The following is a 20736-nucleotide window of genomic DNA, read 5'->3' as shown; positions in this document are numbered from 1 at the left end:
ACAACATTCAAGGCGTAGAATAGATCTCAGAAGGAAATACTGTAAAATAGTCACATGACAGTCCAGCAGAGAGGGCAGAGAGATAGAGAAGGAACATCTTTTTAGTTTTTTCAATATTTCACTTTTTCTTTTTTCTTTGTACAAGCAGGTTAAGTTCTCAGTCTCACACATGAGCATCACCTGTGCTGTTTGCTGCCTTTTTTCTCTCTTCTGTACAGGTTGTGTGTGTGTGTTGTCACAGGCACACAATGGATGCTCACACACACTAATGCTTGCTAATATGCAAGCATGCCCTCTCTTCTGCACACGGAATCACACACATACGCTCACAGGTTGGGTTTTGTACATTGTGTGTTCCAGCGTTGAGTTGAAAAATTCCTCTGAAAGCCAATCAGAAGGAGCTGAGGGCCTCCAGAGCCACTTCATAGCAGAACTTGTACTGTTCCTGTACATGGACACAATGAAAAGAAAAGGGCTTTGTGTTACTTATTGACAACCAAAGACTTTAATTCTAAATTTGTTGAAACATCCTAAACGTAACTTTCCCTGAACATCAGCTGATCAATTCAATACAGATGAGATACAAAGATTAACACACTGAAGAATCAAGAAAGAAAACGACTCTATGGTCATAGACTATATATGGTCATTAATTCATTAATAAATAACTATTTCAAGCAGCTATCTAAAATTATACGCAGAGTAATTAGGCTGTACAAAAGAATAACAAAATAAACTTCTGCTGACCTTTGGTTTCCAGATGTGACCTGCAGAACATTACTGTGTCGCTCTTATCTCCAAATATATATATATAAATTAATAAATATGTTTATATTGGCTCTTTCTGAGGTTTCATCCTTTTTTCCCATTAAAGCTTTTTTTGGGGGGCGGGGCTTCTTTTCCGATGTGATGGTGTAAGAACAGAGGATGTCGTATGTTGTACCGATTGTAGAGCCCTCTGAGGCAAATTTATGACTTTGGACTAAACAAATAAAACTGAATTGAAATGAAATGACATGTGTGTGTGTAGGTGTGTGTGTGTGTGGGTGTTTGTGTGATGAAACTTAATCATTTTACAAGAAATAAAAAGATCAGATCTCCTCAAGGGTTTCCCTTCATTATCATAACCACCAACAAACTGTTTGATCATAATCTCTTGATAAACTGTGTGTGTGTGTGTGTGTGTGTGTGTGTGTTGTGAGTCCTCACCATGGTCTCCACCATATTAGTCTTGTTGTTCCTCAGTGTTTTGACGGTGTGGAAAACATCCACGATGTTCTGCTGCTGGATCATCTCATTGATGCTGCAGATGGCACAGAACGTTCCAGAACGCCCTCCACCGGTACTGCAGAGGAGGAGGGAGGAGGGAAGGGAGGACACAAGATCTTCATCATCAAACAACATCACTGTCAACCTTTGAAACCTCGGTGTGTTAACTGAAATAATCACGCTGACCTTGCCATCATCACAAAAAGACAAAGAAAGAGAAGATAAGAGAGTTAAAGATGGAAAAGACTAGCTAGGCTGGACTGTTGGGAGGAATTAGGCCTCTGCTCCATGGAACATATTGCTATCGATAGTGTAATTCAGTTTGTAACTGTTTTGGCTTCTGTTAATTATTAAATACTTTTTGATTATAACTCAAACCAGCTGATTTTTTGGCACGACTTTGCTGACAAAAGACGCAGCAGAGGGCGACGTGCGGCCTTCCATTGTCTGCGAGAGTCAGGACCCCAACACTTAATGTTTGGTTTTTACGGTCAGACAACGGACCGTAAGTTTTTATCAACTTTTCTCGTGGCTTTTCTGTTACTTTTCTCCCTCTGTGTAACGGAGAACCACACAATGAGTGGGGCCATTGTTTACTCCCGTGACCAGCTGATCGCGCTGAGTGAGCCACGGCTGATCCACGGTGATCCCGGAGGAACTGCGGAGAAGACGTCGGGGATGCAGGTCTGGCGCTAAGCGGAGGGCGAAGAGGAGGAAATACAAACCTTCGGTACCGGCGATACTAATGGGAACGTGAGGTCTTTGGCAAATAAGAGGGACGAGCTCGGCGCACTGGTAAAGAATGAGAGGGACTTCCGTGAGTGTAGCGTTTCACGGACACATGGCTGCACGCGGATTTCCCCGACCACAGTGCGTCGCTGCCCGGCTTCAGGACTGCTCGAGCGGACAGAGACGTTATACAGAGCGGCAAGAAGAGAGGTGGTGGGATTGCAGTGTATGTGAACGAGAGGTGGTGCAATCCTGACCATGTGTGTGAAAAGGAACGCTTCTGTAGCCCGGACATTGAACTGTTAGCCGTGGGGATGCGTCCTTATTATTTGCCGAGGGAGTTCTCATCTGCCATTGTTGTCGCTGTGTACGTCCCCCCATCAGCTGACGCTGAGACAGCAGTGGACACATCCACTCCACTGTGTCTGGACTGCAGAGACTCTGGTGCATTTTTGGCAATTACTGGAGACTTTAACCACACCACTCTGGATAAAGCCCTGCCAACCTTTCACCAGTATGTTGAATGCCCCACATGGAACAATAAAACTCTGGACCTTGTATAAGCTAATGCTAAGGATGCATACAGTGCCACCTGACACCATGACCATCCCCTCCCCCCTCTCTGTGACGACTGGCCAGGTTAGGGTTGTTTGGCATTGGCAGAGAAGATTTGGCAAATTTTTCATGGGCGCAACCCACATACTCAGCTGTGCTGCTCATCCTACAAATGCATGTTCCTTACAATTGGGGCTCTGTTTAAAAGGTAACTAAACAGGCTTTCCAACGGTATAAAATTCATTGCCAAGAAGCATTGTTACAACAGAGAAATAATCTACCAAACACTAATTTCCGAACTTTTTGTTCGATGTTTATATATATATATGTATGTGTGTGGAGTACGAGCTTTACTAACCGATTTAAGACATTTGAACACATTTGTTATACAGACGATAAACTAATCTGATTGGTTGAAAAGGAAGAAGACTCCTGATTGGCTACAAATAGTGATCTCACGAGAGTCTCAATAAAGTTCACACATAACTAATTTGTGAATCTTTCTACATGGATTCATTCAAATTCAGACAGACCTGCCTCCATATTTATGTTCTTCATGGTTAAATGTATTTCTGAATGGGACTCAGGTCTTCATCACTGTGTTTGGATATTGTTTTACCTTCTGCAAGGTGTTTATAGATTTGTAGATTCTGTCACAACCATGTAAACCTTTACAGGTGTGAAGTGGTTTGTAGAGTGAGGCCATGTCGACCACATCGACTGACAGAGCGTTACTACGACAACGTGTTGTGTGATCAAATTACAAGATGGTCTCTAGTCATATTTGAGCCTAAACTTTAAAATGCAAAGGTCTTCCTGATGTCAGAGGATTTCTCAAAAGATGAATGAGAACAAATACATTTGACATCAGTGCTGTCAGAAACGTCTCAAAGCTAATCACTGAAGTCCAACCAGAAAACCGAATCAGAATGAAGTCAAGACTCAAGCGTTACTGAGTGTCGAAGTAACTGGATAACGTTCACCATTTCTATGGAAATGGACACGATATGTTTGGTAGCTTATAAACCGGGGAGCCCTCAATAAAAAAGAGCTCATTGTCACAGAAAGAAGAATGACAACAACAATGCTTCTTTATTGTAAAGAAGAATGCAGCTGAAGCCACTGGGCATTTCATTCACAGTCATCAAGAATCCTCTTTGCAGCGTTTAGCTAGCTTAGCATCCTCAAGCTAATGAGAGTCACAGTGATGAACTCATGTGAACTACAGAAACTTAAGGAGTGAAACCCAGTAGAACAGTATATTGACACTAAGCATGAGAGAAGTTCACGGACATGTTGGATGTTTTCCTCAAGTTGTTAATGAAATACTTCAAACTGCATTTCTTCCTCTATGAACTGAGGCAGCACAATATTCTTAAACTTAATTAGAGTCGTCATTATACATTTTTACATTTAACCCATCCCTGGCATATTGGGAGCAGTGTTAGGGGTTCAGTGTCTTGCTCAGGGACACTTCAGCACAGGACACATAGCAGCCGAGGATCGAACCACCGACCTTGCGGTTGCCGGTCGACCCTCTCTAACCGATGCCCCACTAGTTCTTGTCTTCTACCGAACGTATTTCTACTAAAACAAACAGCACAGACAGGTCTGAGTTAAGTGTGCTGCTCTCCACACTTCTCCAACACGTTGTTTCACTGTGATTTGCTGAGAATCAGACATGTGCTCAGCATTAAAGACGCATTAGACTCCAACCTCCAGGACAAGAGTGGGGCAGCAACAAAAATCTATTTTCACCAGCTCCTGATTGAACCATCATGTTTCCCTTATCTCTGCTAGAACCCAATCTGTGAAATCAATAGCTGGGGCTGATTAGCCAGCTGTCTTTAGCCAGAAGCAGTCACTCATGTGGAGTTTAACAGGGAATATTACTTATTATTTTATTGACATATATACGATGCACATATACAAACTTTTAAAATGTCAGCCATTTTGCACTTCTAATTAGAAATGATGAATGATAATACTTTACTGTGTACAACTCTTCAATACTGCTTAAGTCCATGTAATCAATATCTGTGTGTATTGATTTGAGCTGTGGGTCAAAGATGGATATGAATCTCTGTCACTATTAATATTCCTATAAGACACCAGAGGTTTAACCATTGATTCTGCTCTGAGTTAAGATCCAGTCATGTGATTGCTCACCATAATGTAGACAGCCTGCGATCTATAAAATGCTATAAAGATACAGTATAAACTCCATATTTAGATATCATTTAGAATTTAGATTTGTTTACTGTTCTTTGAAATTGGATTCAAAGTGAGACGTTTTAACTAAAAGCAGCTTTATTTACAAACTCTGTCTTTAACACAGAGATAAAAAAGCTAATGAAACGCCCAGCATGTAAGAAAACAAATCAATGGCAACTGTGATTGGCCCAATGAGCTGTGACAGAGGAAGCTGATTCGATGAGACGCAGTGATGAGGAAATGTTTTTGTGTTAATGTTTGTGATGTTCCTGTAATCACTCCTCTATAGATTCTACAGCCTCTGTTTTTCTCCCTCATCATCACATTCATTTTTCTGATTTATTTTATTAAATCTATATATATATATATATATATATATATATATACACACACAGTGGGTACGGAAAGTATTCAGACCCCTTTAAATTTTTCACTCTTTGTTTCATTGCAGCCATTTGCTAAAATCAAAAAAGTTAATTTTATTTCTCATTAATCTTGACAGAAAAAACAGAAATGTAGAAATTTTTGCAAATTTATTAAAAAAGAAAAACTGAAATATCACATGGTCATAAGTATTCAGACCCTTTGCTCAGTATTGAGTAGAAGCACCCTTTTGAGCTAGTACAGCCATGAGTCTTCTTGGGAATGATGCAACAAGTTTTTCACACCTGCATTTGGGGATCCTCTGCCATTCTTCCTTGCAGATCCTCTCCAGTTCCGTCAGGTTGGATGGTGAATGTTGGTGGACAGCCATTTTCAGGTCTCTCCAGAGATGCTCAATTGGGTTTAGGTCAGGGCTCTGGCTGGGCCAGTCAAGAATGGTCACAGAGTTGTTCCGAAGCCACTCCTTTGTTATTTTAGCTGTGTGCTTAGGGTCATTGTCTTGTTGGAAGGTGAACCTTCGGCCCAGTCTGAGGTCCAGAGCACTCTGGAAGAGGTTTTCTTCCAGGATATCTCTGTACTTTGCCGCATTCATCTTTCCTTCAATTGCAACCAGTCGTCCTGTCCCTGCAGCTGAAAAACACCCCCATAGCATGATGCTGCCACCACCATGTTTCACTGTTGGGATTGTATTGGGCAGGTGATGAGCAGTGCCTGGTTTTCTCCACACATACCGCTTAGAATTAACGCCAAAAAGTTCAATCTTGGTCTCATCAGACCAGAGAATCTTATTTCTCATAGTCTGGGAGTCCTTCATGTGTTTTTTGGCAAAACTCTATGCGGGCTTTCATATGTCTTGCACTGAGGAGAGGCTTCCGTCGGGCCACTCTGCCATAAAGCCCCGACTGGTGGAGGGCTGCAGTGATAGTTGACTTTGTGGAACTTTCTCCCATCTCCCTACTGCATCTCTGGAGCTCAGCCACAGTGATCTTTGGGTTCTTCTTTACCTCTCTCACCAAGGCTCTTCTTCCACGATTGCTCAGTTTGGCTGGACGGCCAGGTCTAGGAAGAGTTCTGGTCGTCCCAAACTTCTTCCATTTAAGGATCATGGAGGCCACTGTGCTCTTAGGAACCTTGAGTGCTGCAGAAATTCTTTTGTAACCTTGGCCAGATCTGTGCCTTGCCACAATTCTGTCTCTGAGCTCCTTGGGCAGTTCCTTCGACCTCATGATTCTCATTTGCGCTGACATGCACTGTGAGCTGTAAGGTCTTATATAGACAGGTGTGTGCCTTTCCTAATCAAGTCCAATCAGTTTAATTAAACACAATGGAGTAGAACTATCTCAAGGAGGATCAGAAGAAATGGACAGCATGTGAGTTAAATATGAGTGTCACAGCAAAGGGTCTGAATACTTATGACCATGTGATATTTCAGTTTTTCTTTTTTAATAAATTTGCAAAAATTTCTACATTTCTGTTTTTTTCTGTCAAGATGGGGTGCTGAGTGTACATTAATGAGAAATAAAATGAACTTTTTTGATTTTAGCAAATGGCTGCAATGAAACAAAGAGTGAAAAATGTAAAGGGGTCTGAATACTTTCCGTACCCACTGTATATATATCAAAAAAGTGAGATTACGTCTTGACTTGGCTAAGAAAGCAGCAAAGTTACATGTGGATAACCTAGATCCAATACAATAGAAAACAATAAATGACAAATATTGGAGTGAAACTAACCCAAACCCCAACTAACGGCCTTGAACTTTAGAATAAACCAACGCTGCATCCTGATGAAGTGAAGACCAACCGACCGGACTGTACGATGAGCAGTTATAAGGCTTCTATCATGATGAAGTGGGTCAAGTGAAGCCAAAGAACGACATGTAATCGCTATGATTGATTAGCTGAGACATTATTGGCCTGTAACCAGATGTTGACATGACCTTCATCTATAACAACCATTGCTTACACATGTAACTTTGTGTAGATATTATCTTATTGGCCACCTCCTCTTTCTGTTCATCCTCAGAGGTGAAATACTGAAATGCTGTAACCTTCAGAATCGAGGGTGGCTTTGTATCATTTGTGTTACTGGATTCTCCTTGAATTTAAACTTGAATAAACCTTCTGCCTGAGACATCGAGCGTCTCCAGCTGATCCCTGAACCTGTTCCATTAAAACCACCACAATGTTGTAATTCAGTTTTCATGGCTGCTTGAAATTAATAACTTTGTATGAAATTTGTTCAAAATCCAAAGTGCTCAACCAAATCTAACTTTAATCAGAGAACATATTCAGGAATAATTTCTGATTATTGTGCCCATGTATGTATAAACAGCACAAACAGTGTAATGGAAAGTCAAAGTCAGGTAGACTAGATTCTAACATGCTGAGGCGCGTTTTGAGCTGTCAATCATGACATCAGCTGTTCTGATCAGCTGGTCTCTTCTGTCCAATAGTACAGTGACAACATCATCATCCTGCTGCTGCTGTCTGTTTTCTCAACTTTTAGTACGTTCATGTTGCTGTCTCCCCCCCATCAGATTCATCATCCTTATCAGTCTCATCAGCACCAGTGTGTCTGTACTCCAGAGGGGGATTTATCTAGACCAGGGGTCCACAACTGGCAGACCGCGGTCCGGATCCGGACCCAGACGCAGTTGCATCCGGACCCAGGATCTCAAACCCATAGACAATTTGGAAATATACATATAAGAATGTGTATTTATACTTTAACCGGCGCACCTTATTCAGCCGTTACGGCACTTGTTCAGCGGTGCAGGACACACACCGACCAATGCGTTGTAAATCACATCAGGTGATGCAGCTCAGCCAATCAAATATGAGTATTCTGACAAGTTTCCTGACTCGAGTGAGATTTACACACACCGTGACACACGGGGCTGAGATGAGGAAATAGAAAGAAGAGCAGGAATATTGCGCCGATCAGAGAAGTTATCTCACATGGCGTTCTCCAAAAAGAGAAACGTGTTCAGAGAGAACAGAATTTATAAGCAACAATGAACAGACTCTTCTGTTAATTCTTCCCACAGGCAGTTAAAACCAGTATGTCTCATATGTTCAGAAACCGTAACTATTGATAAAAGCGGCAAATGAAGCGACACTACGAGGCAAAGCATAACTCCTTTGAACAAACGTACCCACTCACATCTAAAATGAAGACATAAAATAAACCTGAGAGCCCAAAATGATCAGAATCCTAACACATGAATTCACTGTTCAACAACGATGTTCACAGAGAGAATAGAGCTGAAACAAGTGGTTTAATAACCACAGATAAAGATCATGCTCACTGATTTATCTTTTTAGATGATGAGAAATATATAATATTGTGTCTTTTTTATTGACATCACTTCACACCTGACTGAACTGAATTTAAAGCTGCAGGACAATTCAGTGAAATTCATTTTTCTAAAATGAATTACTTTATTTTAAGATGTACATTTTTGAAAAGCTTTCTGTTATGTCAGTTATTCTTTAATGCAGACATTATTTTACTTGAAATGAGAAGAACATTTACTTATGTATTTCTATGTATTATTTATAATCCATCCAGTTCAATTTGAAAACTGAGAATAATAATTTGTTAAAATGTAATTGATGTGTACTTTCTTTATTTGATTTGACAGTTGTTGACTACACAGATACATTGTTACTACTACTAGGCTTCTTGAATATACATATATATATATTAGTGCTGGGCAACGATTAATCGCATGGATTTTTTGCGATTAATCGCGATTAATCTCATTGTTATGGCAAAGTTCAATAATTAATTAAAAAGTAGTGTATTGTGCACTTTTATTTTAAAAGTACTGCTATATGAACAAAAGGGCAATAACATTTGGTTTGCAAAAACTTTAAACACATCAGGTGCTTTTTAACAGTAGTATTCCCTTTACACAGTAAAGATCATATTTCTTATATTATATCATTCTTATATCATATGCATATTTTCCCTTTAACTGACGAGATGCAGGTAGCATGTTTTATACTTAATGTGAATATAATTCATACTTTGTTGGCATCTTATTCTGAAAACCGGATGTTCGTCTGAAGAAACCGGATGTTGTCTCACGTTAATCTTTCCGCTAACTTTTAAAGTCCTTCGCTCGCTCCCGACTGTGCCGTTTAAATGCGTTTACCGTGAATTTCAGCATATAGGTGCACTAAAATGTAAGTGTCTGCTGAGTGATGTCCAGTAGTCTCCAGGCAGAGCAACAGTTGGTGCACGTTGTAACGCCGTGTATTCTAACCGGCTGCAGTTTGTATCCACTTATCTGTAGCATCTGTTAGCTTGTCTTGCTTTTGTTTATCTATACTTCCTCCACGGACTTTCAAAATAAAAAAATGCGTTAACGCGCTAAAATAATTGTCGGCGTCAATTAATGAATGCGTTAACGCGATAATAACGCGTTAACTTGCCCAGCACTAATATATATATATAGCATTAAATAGCGCGAGTTAGATATTATTGTAATGTTTCGGACCTTTGCCCCGAGGAGATTTTCTCAATCTGGACCTTTTGGAATTTTTGTTGAAGACCCCTGATCTAGACCCTCACCCTCAAGACTCTGTCAAGACTTTATCACCACACATCATCTCGCTGGTTTTAACAGACGACACCCCTGGCTTCTCTCCACTGGCTCCCTGTTCATTTTAGAATTGATTTTAACATTTTACTGATCACTTTTAAAGCATGTGTGGGTCCCAAAATATATAGAGGACATGTTGACCCCCTATGATCCAGCTGGCAGCCTTAAATCAGGTGGGGCCCTTCTGTTCCAAAGTCGAGAATCAAAACTTAAGGTGACCCTGCTTTTGCCATCAGGACCCCTCGGCTTTAAAACGACCTGCCTGATGATAAAAGGCTGCTTTGTCTGTCAAAGCACTTTATAAACTCTTAACTTGGCTTCTTTGTAGCACATTTCAGATAAAGATGAAGCTTTAAAACTGAGATTAATGTTGAGTTTCTGTATCAGAGGCTGGTGTGTGTGCCTGCATGTGTGTGTTGAACTTACAGGCAGTGTACCACCGTCCTCCCGTCTCCTCCGTCATACTGCTCCTGCCACTTCGCCAACCTCCTGACCAACTGGAGGATGGAGCGCTTAGAAAGGGGCGTGTCCCTGTAGGCCGGCCAGCCAATGAACTGAAAGTGCTGCACCAGGCGGTAACCGTCCTGCGGCTGGAGAGAGAGGTATGAAATTATCAACAATGTGTTAGTATGTGTAACACTTTTACCCTTCCTAGTGTTTTAATAAGACGCCCTACACTGCATCTACATTGCCTCATTGGCCTAAATGAATTATTTTCTTTCTCTGTCTTATGTTGACAAGATGCTCTGTGATGGTTTAGACACGATTATTGATGACATTTGTGATCCAGAAGTTCGTCTCTGCTCCTCCTGCCTTAATTTGTCGAAGCAATTTATGACTGGGAACAAATCTGTCAGCCACCGTGGTCACATGATCTTAAAGTGTCCATCTCAAAAGACATAAGTGTAGTCTGAAGGTTTGCTTTGTGGTTTTACTGAAGCTGGTGAACAAGTGAAATAGTGGAAGATGTATTTAGGGGCTTCCCTCCTGATTATATATATATATATGTATATACATATATACTGTATATATTTATAAATAGATCAGTATATAGATATCAAATGCAGTGATGCTTTAGGCACAAGCTGCCAATCTTCTCAGTGGTGGTCTCATGTGGTAATGATTTACTCAACAGATATATAAAGGACTGCTGATGTGCTCCAATTAGTTATTCTTGCCTTTTTGAGGAAAAAAAACTTGCTAGGACTCAACAAAGACAATATGTTATAATGTTTAATACATTTCATGGCAGATACTTTTTTTCTGTTGTCTAGTCTCGAGGCAGTTGGCATCCACCACCTAAAATACCAAAACATCACTGACTTACTGCGAGGTTTGCGACATACACACATAACATTAACACACACAATACAGCTGTGTCTGTTTCCTCTCCTCTCTTCCCAGTACATCTGCTTTCTCATTCCTCCCTCTCCTCCTTCCTTTAACCTGATAACGCTTAGCCCTTTCCCTCAGAAACCCCTAACCTCCTAACCCTAACCCCTTCAATCAACTCCTATTTCTAACTTTTATTTTGGCTCACTCGGTTTTCCGTCACTCACTTTCATTTTCTGATGCACTCACTCTACTTTTTTTTAGCCTTCATGACTCTTTTAGTTTTCCTCTCAAACCTTTTTTGCTGTCCTGCTCTTTTACTCTCTCCCTCTTCATTTGATGGCTTAGTGGTTGGTGGTACAGACTCAGCTTTCTCACAGTGAGAGATGTGCTGTTGTGATGATGATATGATCCATTTCACGCTAGACTGGGGATGAATTTGAGAGGAGAGAGAGAATCCAGAGAGTAGTGGGAAGTCCACTAAGTGCTAGAGGAGCACCGTGAGTAGTACCGTCACAGATGGGTGAGAAAATGAGATGAGAGGGGAGTAAATAGAGGAGGCGAGAGAAAAGAGGGGAAGTGAAGGGAAAGGAGACACAAGAGGGGAAGTAAAGGGAAAGGAGACACAAGAGGGGAAGTAAAGAGAAAGAAGAGAAAAGAGGGGAAGTGAAGAGAAAGAAGAGAAAAGAGGGGAAGTGAAGGGAAAGGAGACACCAGAAGGGAAGTAAAGAGAAAGAAGAGAAAAGATGGGAAGTAAAGAGAAAGGAGAGAAAAGAGGGGAAGTGAAAAGAAAGACAAGAAAAGAGGGGAAGTGAAGGGAAATAAGAGAAAATAGGGGCAGTGAAGGGAAAGAAGAGAAAAGAGTGGAAGTGAAGGGAAAGGAGATAAAAGAGGGGAAGTGAAGGGAAAGAAGAGAAAAGAGTGGAAGTGAAGGGAAAGAAGAGAAAAGAGTGGAAGTGAAGGGAAAGGAGATAAAAGAGGGGAAGTGAAGGGAAAGAAGAGAAAAGAGTGTAAGTGAAGGGAAAGGAGATAAGAGGGGAAGTAAAGAGAAAGGAGAGAAAAGAGGGGAAGTGAAGGGAAAGGAGATAAAAGAGGGGAAGGGAAGGGAAAGACGAGAAAAGAGGGGAAGTGAAGGGAAAGGAGATAAAAGAGGGGGAGTAAAGAGAAAGGAGAGAAAAGAGGGGAAGTGAAGGGAAAGGAGATAAAAGAGGTGAAGGGAAAGAAGATAAAAGAGAGGAAGGGAAGGGAAAGGAGAGTGAGTACCCTGGCCATATTGCAGATCCTGAAGATTCGGTTGATGATGTCTTCGTCAATGTCTGCCGATATGAATTCAACTTGAATGGGACCGTAGCAACACGAACTCTTTTCTGGCCAGTACTGCATACATAACTGTAAAATAAAAAAACAGAAATGGGGAGGAAAGGAACAGTGACATGGTTGAAAAGCTATATTTAAATGAGTTTCCTTTCAGAAAGTACAACAGCGCAGGAAATAATCTGATCTCAAAAAACCTTGAATGAATTCACTTTGATCATTACGATTATCACCTCTGTGATTGGATGTATATTCATAGAGTGTGGAGGGTCTATAAGTACAGTTTTTATAAGATGTCTATATGTTTATATTATGTGTGGATGGCTAGTTTAGGCCCTGTCCTGTTTGTTTACAGCTTTCAGCTGGCTATTGGTAGAATTTATAATGATCCTTTCTAGTCAAAGCTTTTTATTCTACTTTAGTCCACATTAACCCATTCACACACATATTCATACACTGATGAAAGAGGCTGCCATACAAGGTGCATCTGGCCATCAGGATCACCCATCTGGATGGTTTTGGGATCCTTACAGAGTTATTTGCCTACTTGTCTAGGGTACACACGAAGTTCGTAGGAGCTCCCTCCCCGTTCCCAGGTTCCCACTGTCCATGGTGTAAGAGAAAACCCTCGTGGGGACTCGCACATTTGATGGGTTAAAAATGGAGGAGACATCTGATTGGCTACAGATATTTCCACATTGAACAAAAATGCATTCTCAAAAAACACAAACACAAATGCAGTTGAGTTAAAAAAAATGACAACAGTTTTTAAATGTAGATTTAACAGTTTGTACATGAATGTAAAAACATCCAAATATGTTTTTGATAACATTTTATAATCACTTTAAATACATATTTTTTAATCTTCTCTGTGTTATAAGTGTGGATTATCTTTACATTTATACATAATAACCATTTTTGTGTGCATTGAAAAATATTTTTGTGGAGGGAGTCATTTATATATAAATCTCAAAAACTCCTGAACCAGACCGACACTTCCTCTATGAGGTGTCAGTGTTTGAAGACCCGAAGGAAGACCCATCCATGTGCGGCAAGGCTCCAGCGGTGGATGAGATTCACCCTGAGATGCTGAAGGCTCTGGACATTGATGGGCTGACTTGGCTGGCACGCATCTTTAGTGTGGCTTGGAGCTCAGGGACAGTGCTTGTGGAGAGGCAGACTGGGATGGTGGTCCCTTTTTTTAAAAAGGGGGACTGGATAATGTGATCCAATTACTGGGGTGTCTCATTGCTCAGTCTCCCCAGGGAAAGTATATTCCAGGGTGCTAGAAAGGAGACTCCGACCCGACTGCTGAACCTCAGATAATCCAGATTGTCGTTCAGGAGATGTCTCTGGGCTTCCCAGGGAGACCTGGAGAGCTTTACTAGAGAGAGGGACGTCTGGAACGTCTAAAGCCTGCTGCCTCCCGTAACCTGGCCCGGGTGAGATGGATGGATGGTTATTCCGCTCCCTTCTCGTAGCCCACGACAACGCCTAGTTGATAACCATGAACCGGTGTCTCCGTGCTGACCCGTACGTTCAGAAAAAACCCAAAGGAGGGATCATTGTGACTCAGAGGGCAGAGCGGGTTGTTCACTAATCGAAAGATAAGCGCTTCAGTCCTCTCCAGTCCGCACATCAAAATGTCCTTGGACAAGATGCTAAACCCCAAATTGCTCCTGAATGCAGAGCCATCAGTGTGTGAGTGTGTGTGAATGATGGTAGCCTCCCATCAGTGTGTGAGTGTGTGTGAATGATGGTAGCCTCCCATCAGTGTGTGAGTGTGTGTGAATTGGTGAATGTCCACATGTAGTGTACAGCCATGTATATAATATTTAACCATCTTTAGCTTCATATTCTGCTAACCCTGTAACCTTGTTTGTCTTCAATTGTATGATTGAAAATATGCATTGATTATTTAGAAAGATTTATATAAAATATAATATAATATAATAAATTGCTAAATAACTGCATAAATTACTTTCTCTGCTTAATCGTGTCATTACACATTCACATTCATCAAAATAGTTTCAGGCTGTATGTTTTTGTACCTGCGCTGCGTCCATCTCATTAAGCATTACGATGGAGGAGCAGTTGTAGTCGAACACAAGCCTCCAGAAGTCTCCCATGGTGTTTGGCAAAGGATGCTGTGTAACAATGAAGGCCGCCGGCTGTTTGTGGCTCTGGAGTTTAGAGATCACAAATAAAAAACGACAACAAGAACAAGATAAACAGACAGGGGAACACAGCAATGCTCATTGATCGAGTAATCTCTGCAGTACTGGATAGTAGAAATCAGACAATACATTCATATCCCAACATGTACACTTACGTCCATTAATGCAGCATTGATGTAATTGGAGCTCTCTCCGTCCACAGATATGAGAAAAGGTAGGCATCTGTCTGCTGATAGAACGTCCATACTGCGATTCTTGTCGTGGTTCCTGGGTAGCAAACCCACGCTGCAGTCCTCTGGGCGGACTCTAGGGGTCACTATGTTCAGTGTCTGATTGACAGAAAGGTTGTTTATTATTCCTACGTTGACTTCACTCTCCTAAAAACATAGCTGAGTTATTAGAGCAAAGCAGATTGAACTAAAGTACTAATCAGATAGTGAGGACAGAGAGTCCACATTCACTTCATGGAGACTCACCTGGGACAATAATGTGGTCCCAAAAGTTACATCTTAAAATTGTCTTTGAATTAAAGGGAAAATTTGACATATTTTATGTGGATTTCCATTCAGTGTTGATGGAAAATGTAATCGATTAAAGAAATAAATTTGAGCTATATTGACTGAGAAAGTCTATCTCCATTGCAGAGTTGTCGCGTTTAATTTTCTTCCATCTAAAATGAAGAAATACAACCGTACACCTTCTGAATTCACGTTCCTCTCTTACAAAAAACTAACACAGGCTTAACTGTCTTGTAAAGTCATCGTAAAACTCACTTCATCAAACTGGACGGAAGAAAAATTGTTAGTCTTTCCACTGTTCCAACATTCAGCAACTCTTTGGTCTAAACAAATCCTTAATTCAGAGTAAGATGTGCAAATATGCCCGCTGTTTCCCTCTGCTGAGCAGCTGAGCAGCTGATCAGCTGCAGCGGCTCGTTGGTCTTGGCCCTGCTGGTCTTGGTTGTATTTTCCAGTTTATCTCTGGGATCTTGAAGAAGTTCTCCAGCACACCTTTATCCCAGTGAGGAGGAAAACTTTCATGCACACAACTCGCTCTCTCTGGGAAGTCTTTGGCGACAGCGTTCGACTAAAACTGCCCAAACGGACTCATTACTGTAGAATGATTCTGTATCTGCTGGATTAACAAAGGCTCAACCAGTCGATTCTGGAGGGTCCCCTCATATCCTCCCCTCAAGCGGCCTCTTTCTGGCTAAATACCCGAGTCAGGCAAAACACTTTAAAATGTGCATGATAAAGAATCCTCGTCCATAACATCGTCTGCATCCATAAACCTAACACAGGTTAATAACATGAGGATTTTTGAGTGGCATTGCACCCTACAGCTTCCAAAAATGTTGGAAGCAGGAAGAACAATATATGTTGAGGCTGTTTCCCTGAGCAACGTATCTTCATACAACGGTTCGTATGCTATCCTACGAAAAGTTACTCCTCAACTTTTCCTTCAATTTCTGCTCGTTACATGAATACAGTCTTTTCAAAATAAACTTCTGTCTTCACATGAAACTCAGTTTCATGTGAAGAAACTCAGGTTTAGGCAACAACACTATTTAGTTAGGTTTAGGAAAAGATTATCTTTGAGGTTAAATTAACCAGGGAAGTCAACGTTGACTTCATTTCACAGAGAGAACGATCAGCGGTCTCCTGTCTGAAAGATTGCTGCTTCTTTGACTCATCCAGTTCCAGTCCGTTCTTTAGTGCTTTGGTGCTCAAGCGCTGTGCTTTATAGTTCCTGGTTTGAGATTACGTGGATACGAAAACGTTTTGTGGGATAACTTCGAAGTAGGACGCATTCTTTTTCTTGATATTGCTACAATTGCTGGATGAGACCAGCCTGCCCTGAGACACAAATAAAAAACAGCTAGAACTGCAGGCATTTTTCACATGATATCCCAAACTCAGATAGATAGAGATAAGGTTGACAATTGGCCAATTTTCTCTTCAAGGGTAGGGTTGCATTCAGGATTAAGGTTTGGGTCTCCAAGGAATGAATGTAAGTCCAGTCAATGTACTCACAATGCACAAAAAAACAAGAGTGTAACTGAGTGCTTGTGCTCACCTGGAATTCATCTTTAATCTGGCTGGAGTTGGTCTGTGGGTCCAATCTGCTGATGTTGTAGTAAATAGCTCTGAACTCACACACTGGAATGGCTGTATTCCCACATAGACAGGCCTCCAATATGGCATCATGAACAAACACGTACTGCTCCTGCAACACGAGCCAAAGCAGCTGATCAAAAAAATGCTGGAGTCAACACGTCTTGAATTCTCTGTCCTTTGTGAGGAGACAGAGGACTTGAGTGTAGCTTCTCATGTGGCTGTTAGCATTGACTCTTCTGGGACAGAGGAAGCTGCATCTGCTGCCTTCTCAAGTCTCTCACAAACTCAAACATTCCACTTGTTTGCCATGTGTGTGTGTGGATTCATGACTTGTGTGCTCGTGCTCTCTCAGTAGCCTGAGAGTGGATTGAAAACGGAGTAGTGCCCTGCAGTGATTCTGTGCTCGGGATCAGATGTTCTCTTGTGGGCTGGCATCAGCCACCATGAGCTACAGCAGCACTGTACATGTTAATGTCCATTCTGTCTCTCAAAATGTCTTTCCAATTCATCTAGAGTTCGTTCATTTGTTATTTCTTTCCCACAGTTCTTTCTCTCGTTTCCTCTCACACTTGTGTTTGTCTGCTGTCTCCCGCTTTTTCAATTTGCTTCTTGTTTTATTGGTCTCTGTCTCTCTACATCTGTCGAATGTTAATTGTTGCCCTTGGAGCTGAGAGGACACTTTTAAAAGCATCACTGAAATGTCGTCCTCATGCCATTACTTACTCTAGTGACATAGTATACACACACAAGCATGCAGAAACACACACCCAAACCCACAGACAACACACACACACGTCTTTTCCTTGTGCCTTTTCAAAGATTAATTGCTTTGTGTTGTTCGGAGCACAGTTATAATAGCGTCAAGCTTCTTCAACACTGACACAAATTGCTCCCACACATATTCAAAAGGCAGGGCAGGATGCATTCAGCTTGGTTTCAAGTGTACACACACACACACACACATATATACACACACACACACACACACATTCAAAACTAGCTTTCATACCAGTGCCGTCATATGAAAACACTCAAAGTGACGCCCTGGGTAACTCTTCATAACCCAGCACTTCTAAAACCAATTCAACAGTCAATTTCAGGCTCCGAGCTTCAGCTGTCAGTTTGAAAGTGAGGCTGTCTTTCTTTATTCCTGGTTAAGTTGACTTTTTGGAAATGCAGGGTTTTCATCAGAAGTACAAATGGAAGGCAGAGGCGGGATGGATTAGGTCGGCTTAAGGTAGTTTAGAGAAGAAATGAATGCCTCTGTTTCACAATGAAACATGCAGACTCTTTTTAGAGGATTGAACAAAGGAACAAAATTTGAACAAATCATGACACAGTGTAAAGGATAGGAACTAACCCGAGTCCTCGGCTGATGAAAAGGAAGAACTGTTTCAGGAAATACGTCCTGGAAACAATGTTGGAATGCAGTGTTTCTGCTTATGCTGTGGTCGCTGCCAACCAACGTGGTGTTTGAATTGTCTTTGTGTCGTGTCACCACATTTCTCAACATAAAAAGACAAAAATGTCTCTGATAACTCACCAATACCATGGGTTAATATTAATACCACATGCTCTGGTTAGTTCTATAAAACAAAAAAACAAAAAAATAAAGTAATTCCAAACTTAACTGGAACTAAGTTTTTGCAACTCACTATTTGGAAAACCTCAAAAGCAATGCAATGTCAAATTTACAATGTCTATGTATGCTTTAATGTGCATGTTTGTGCATGTTTATGCGTGTGGTTGTGTGTGTATATGTGTGTGTATGTGTGTGTGTGCGTCTCACACCATATTCCTTACTACAAGTCGGGAGCTGCGACATACACACGCAGACGTGCGTGTTTGATTTAGAAAGTATGTGTGCATACAGTATACGTGTGTGTGTGTGTGTGTACGTGTCTGTGTTTGCACTAGCCTCATCTATTATTCAGGGAATATTTAATATTGATAGGCTGATTGGGATGGATGATATAAGACTGAGAAGTACTGAGACACTGTGTCTTTTTTTCTGCTCCTGCTGCTGATAGTCGGACGGACACAGATATTTGGTGGAATATGTCTGGATGTATCAGACATGTGGATAGTTATTGATTTATTATTGATAATGTTTGTCGTACAGCTTCTCATTCAGTTTTACCACCTCAACAATCATCAGCTACTGAGGATTTCTTCTCACTTGAATTACTGTACTCTTTATAAATGCAACAGTACATAATATTTCATCCTGACAGGATGTTCTTTTTGCTAAAATCTTGTTGTCTAACAGAAGTATTGCATTTGTATTTGTCTGTGCACATGCACACCAACCTCTGTTTGGACCATGTTGACTCGTTGTGATCTCAGCTCTCGGATACAGTTGAAAATGTCCACCACGCCCTCAGTCTCTGCCATGTCCAACATGATGTCCACTGCAATGAAACAGCCCGTTCTTCCTGCACCAGCACTGAAGAGACAAATAAAGAAGCACAACATTGACTACCTAATGTGTAAATGTCAACATGTTGTCTTCAGTGATCGGTGCTTGAGGTGAGGACTTTGTAGATCATTGGCAGACTTGCTAGGGAAAACCAGGTCCAAGTAGGAGAGACGGAATTCATCTGACTTTGGACGGAGCGGATCTAAGATCTAGAAATCTCATGTAGAGACTTTAATACCCATAGCTGATAAGGTGTCTCATCCTGAAGATAAATAACTGGAGGGAAAAGACGGACATACAGATTGATTGAATGAGGAAGAGATGTTAGTTATTGGGAGGGATAAAAGTGGTCATCACAGGGGACAGATCAATGGAGGAGGGGGAACTGACAGTTCCACGGGGGAGCTAGAGAGAGAGAGAGAGAGAGAGAAAGACAGAGAGAGGGAGAGAGAGAGACAGACGGAGAGAAAGAGAGGGAGAGAGAGAGATCCTCACCAAGTACAGGCTCAGTGACCACAAACTGGAAATCGAAAAAGGAAGACACAAAAAATCATGGGAACCAAAAGAAAACAGAACATGTGGTCACTGTTGGACAGGTGAGGCTGAGACAGACAGAGAGACAGACAGACAGACAGACAGGTGAGGCTGAGACAGGGATGCACTTCCACTTCCTAATAAAATTAGGAACATTTACTTTAACAAATTCAACTCTTTCATCTCACATTTCAAAGAACTTAATGACATCTCAAAATTAAAAATACTCCTAGGAGAAGGAGATAGGAAGTATAGGAGAAGGAGACGGGAAGTATAGGAGAAGGAGATAGGAAGTATAGGAGAAGGAGATAGGAAGTATAGGAGAAGGAGACGGGAAGTATAGGAGAAGGAGACGAGAAGTATAGGAGAAGGAGACGGGAAGTATAGGAGAAGGAGATAGGAAGTATAGGAGAAGGAGATAGGAAGTATAGGAGAAGGAGATAGGAAGTATAGGAGAAGGAGACGGGAAGTATAGGAGAAGGAGACGGGAAGTATAGGAGAAGGAGACAGGAAGTATAGGAGAAGGAGATAGGAAGTATAGGAGAAGGAGACGGGAAGTATAGGAGAAGGAGACAGGAAGTATAGGAGAAGGAGATAGGAAGTATAGGAGAAGGAGACGGGAAGTATAGGAGAAGGAGACAGGAAGTATAGGAGAAGGAGATAGGAAGTATAGGAGAAGGAGATGGGAAGTATAGGAGAAGGAGACAGGAAGTATAGGAGAAGGAGATAGGAAGTATAGGAGAAGGAGATAGGAAGTATAGGAGAAGGAGACGGGAAGTATAGGAGAAGGAGACGGGAAGTATAGGAGAAGGAGATAGGAAGTATAGGAGAAGGAGATAGGAAGTATAGGAGAAGGAGACGGGAAGTATAGGAGAAGGAGATAGGAAGTATAGGAGAAGGAGACAGGAAGTATAGGAGAAGGAGATAGGAAGTATAGGAGAAGGAGATAGGAAGTATAGGAGAAGGAGATAGGAAGTATAGGAGAAGGAGATAGGGCATATCTTGCTGCCCAATATGTATTAACCTGCCACAACCTGAGGGACAGTGGGTGACCTAGACACACACCACACACACTGTATA

The 20736-nt window shown here is 41.4% G+C and overlaps 1 protein-coding gene across 1 annotated transcript in view; it reads right to left on the bottom strand.

Moving 5' to 3' along the window:
- Positions 1 to 391: 391 nt before the first annotated feature.
- Positions 392 to 20736, bottom strand: part of ptprt (protein tyrosine phosphatase receptor type T) — a 321896-nt gene continuing 301551 nt past the window's right edge. Inside the window, exons 30-37 of the mRNA XM_076082072.1 lie at positions 19014 to 19149; positions 16663 to 16812; positions 14742 to 14915; positions 14461 to 14592; positions 12359 to 12484; positions 10190 to 10353; positions 1210 to 1345; positions 392 to 445 (exon numbers count right to left, since the gene is read on the bottom strand). Of these exons, the coding sequence (XP_075938187.1) occupies positions 392 to 445; positions 1210 to 1345; positions 10190 to 10353; positions 12359 to 12484; positions 14461 to 14592; positions 14742 to 14915; positions 16663 to 16812; positions 19014 to 19149 (1072 nt within the window). The remainder of the gene's footprint in view (positions 446 to 1209; positions 1346 to 10189; positions 10354 to 12358; positions 12485 to 14460; positions 14593 to 14741; positions 14916 to 16662; positions 16813 to 19013; positions 19150 to 20736) is intronic.

This window comes from Anarhichas minor, unplaced genomic scaffold (assembly GCF_050575085.1).
Source record: "Anarhichas minor isolate MPS153535 unplaced genomic scaffold, ASM5057508v1 ptg000089l, whole genome shotgun sequence".
NCBI classification, from domain to species: Eukaryota; Metazoa; Chordata; class Actinopteri; order Perciformes; family Anarhichadidae; genus Anarhichas; species Anarhichas minor.
Note: the sequence above shows the minus strand (reverse complement) of the source record. Positions and strands in the feature narration are given on the sequence as shown.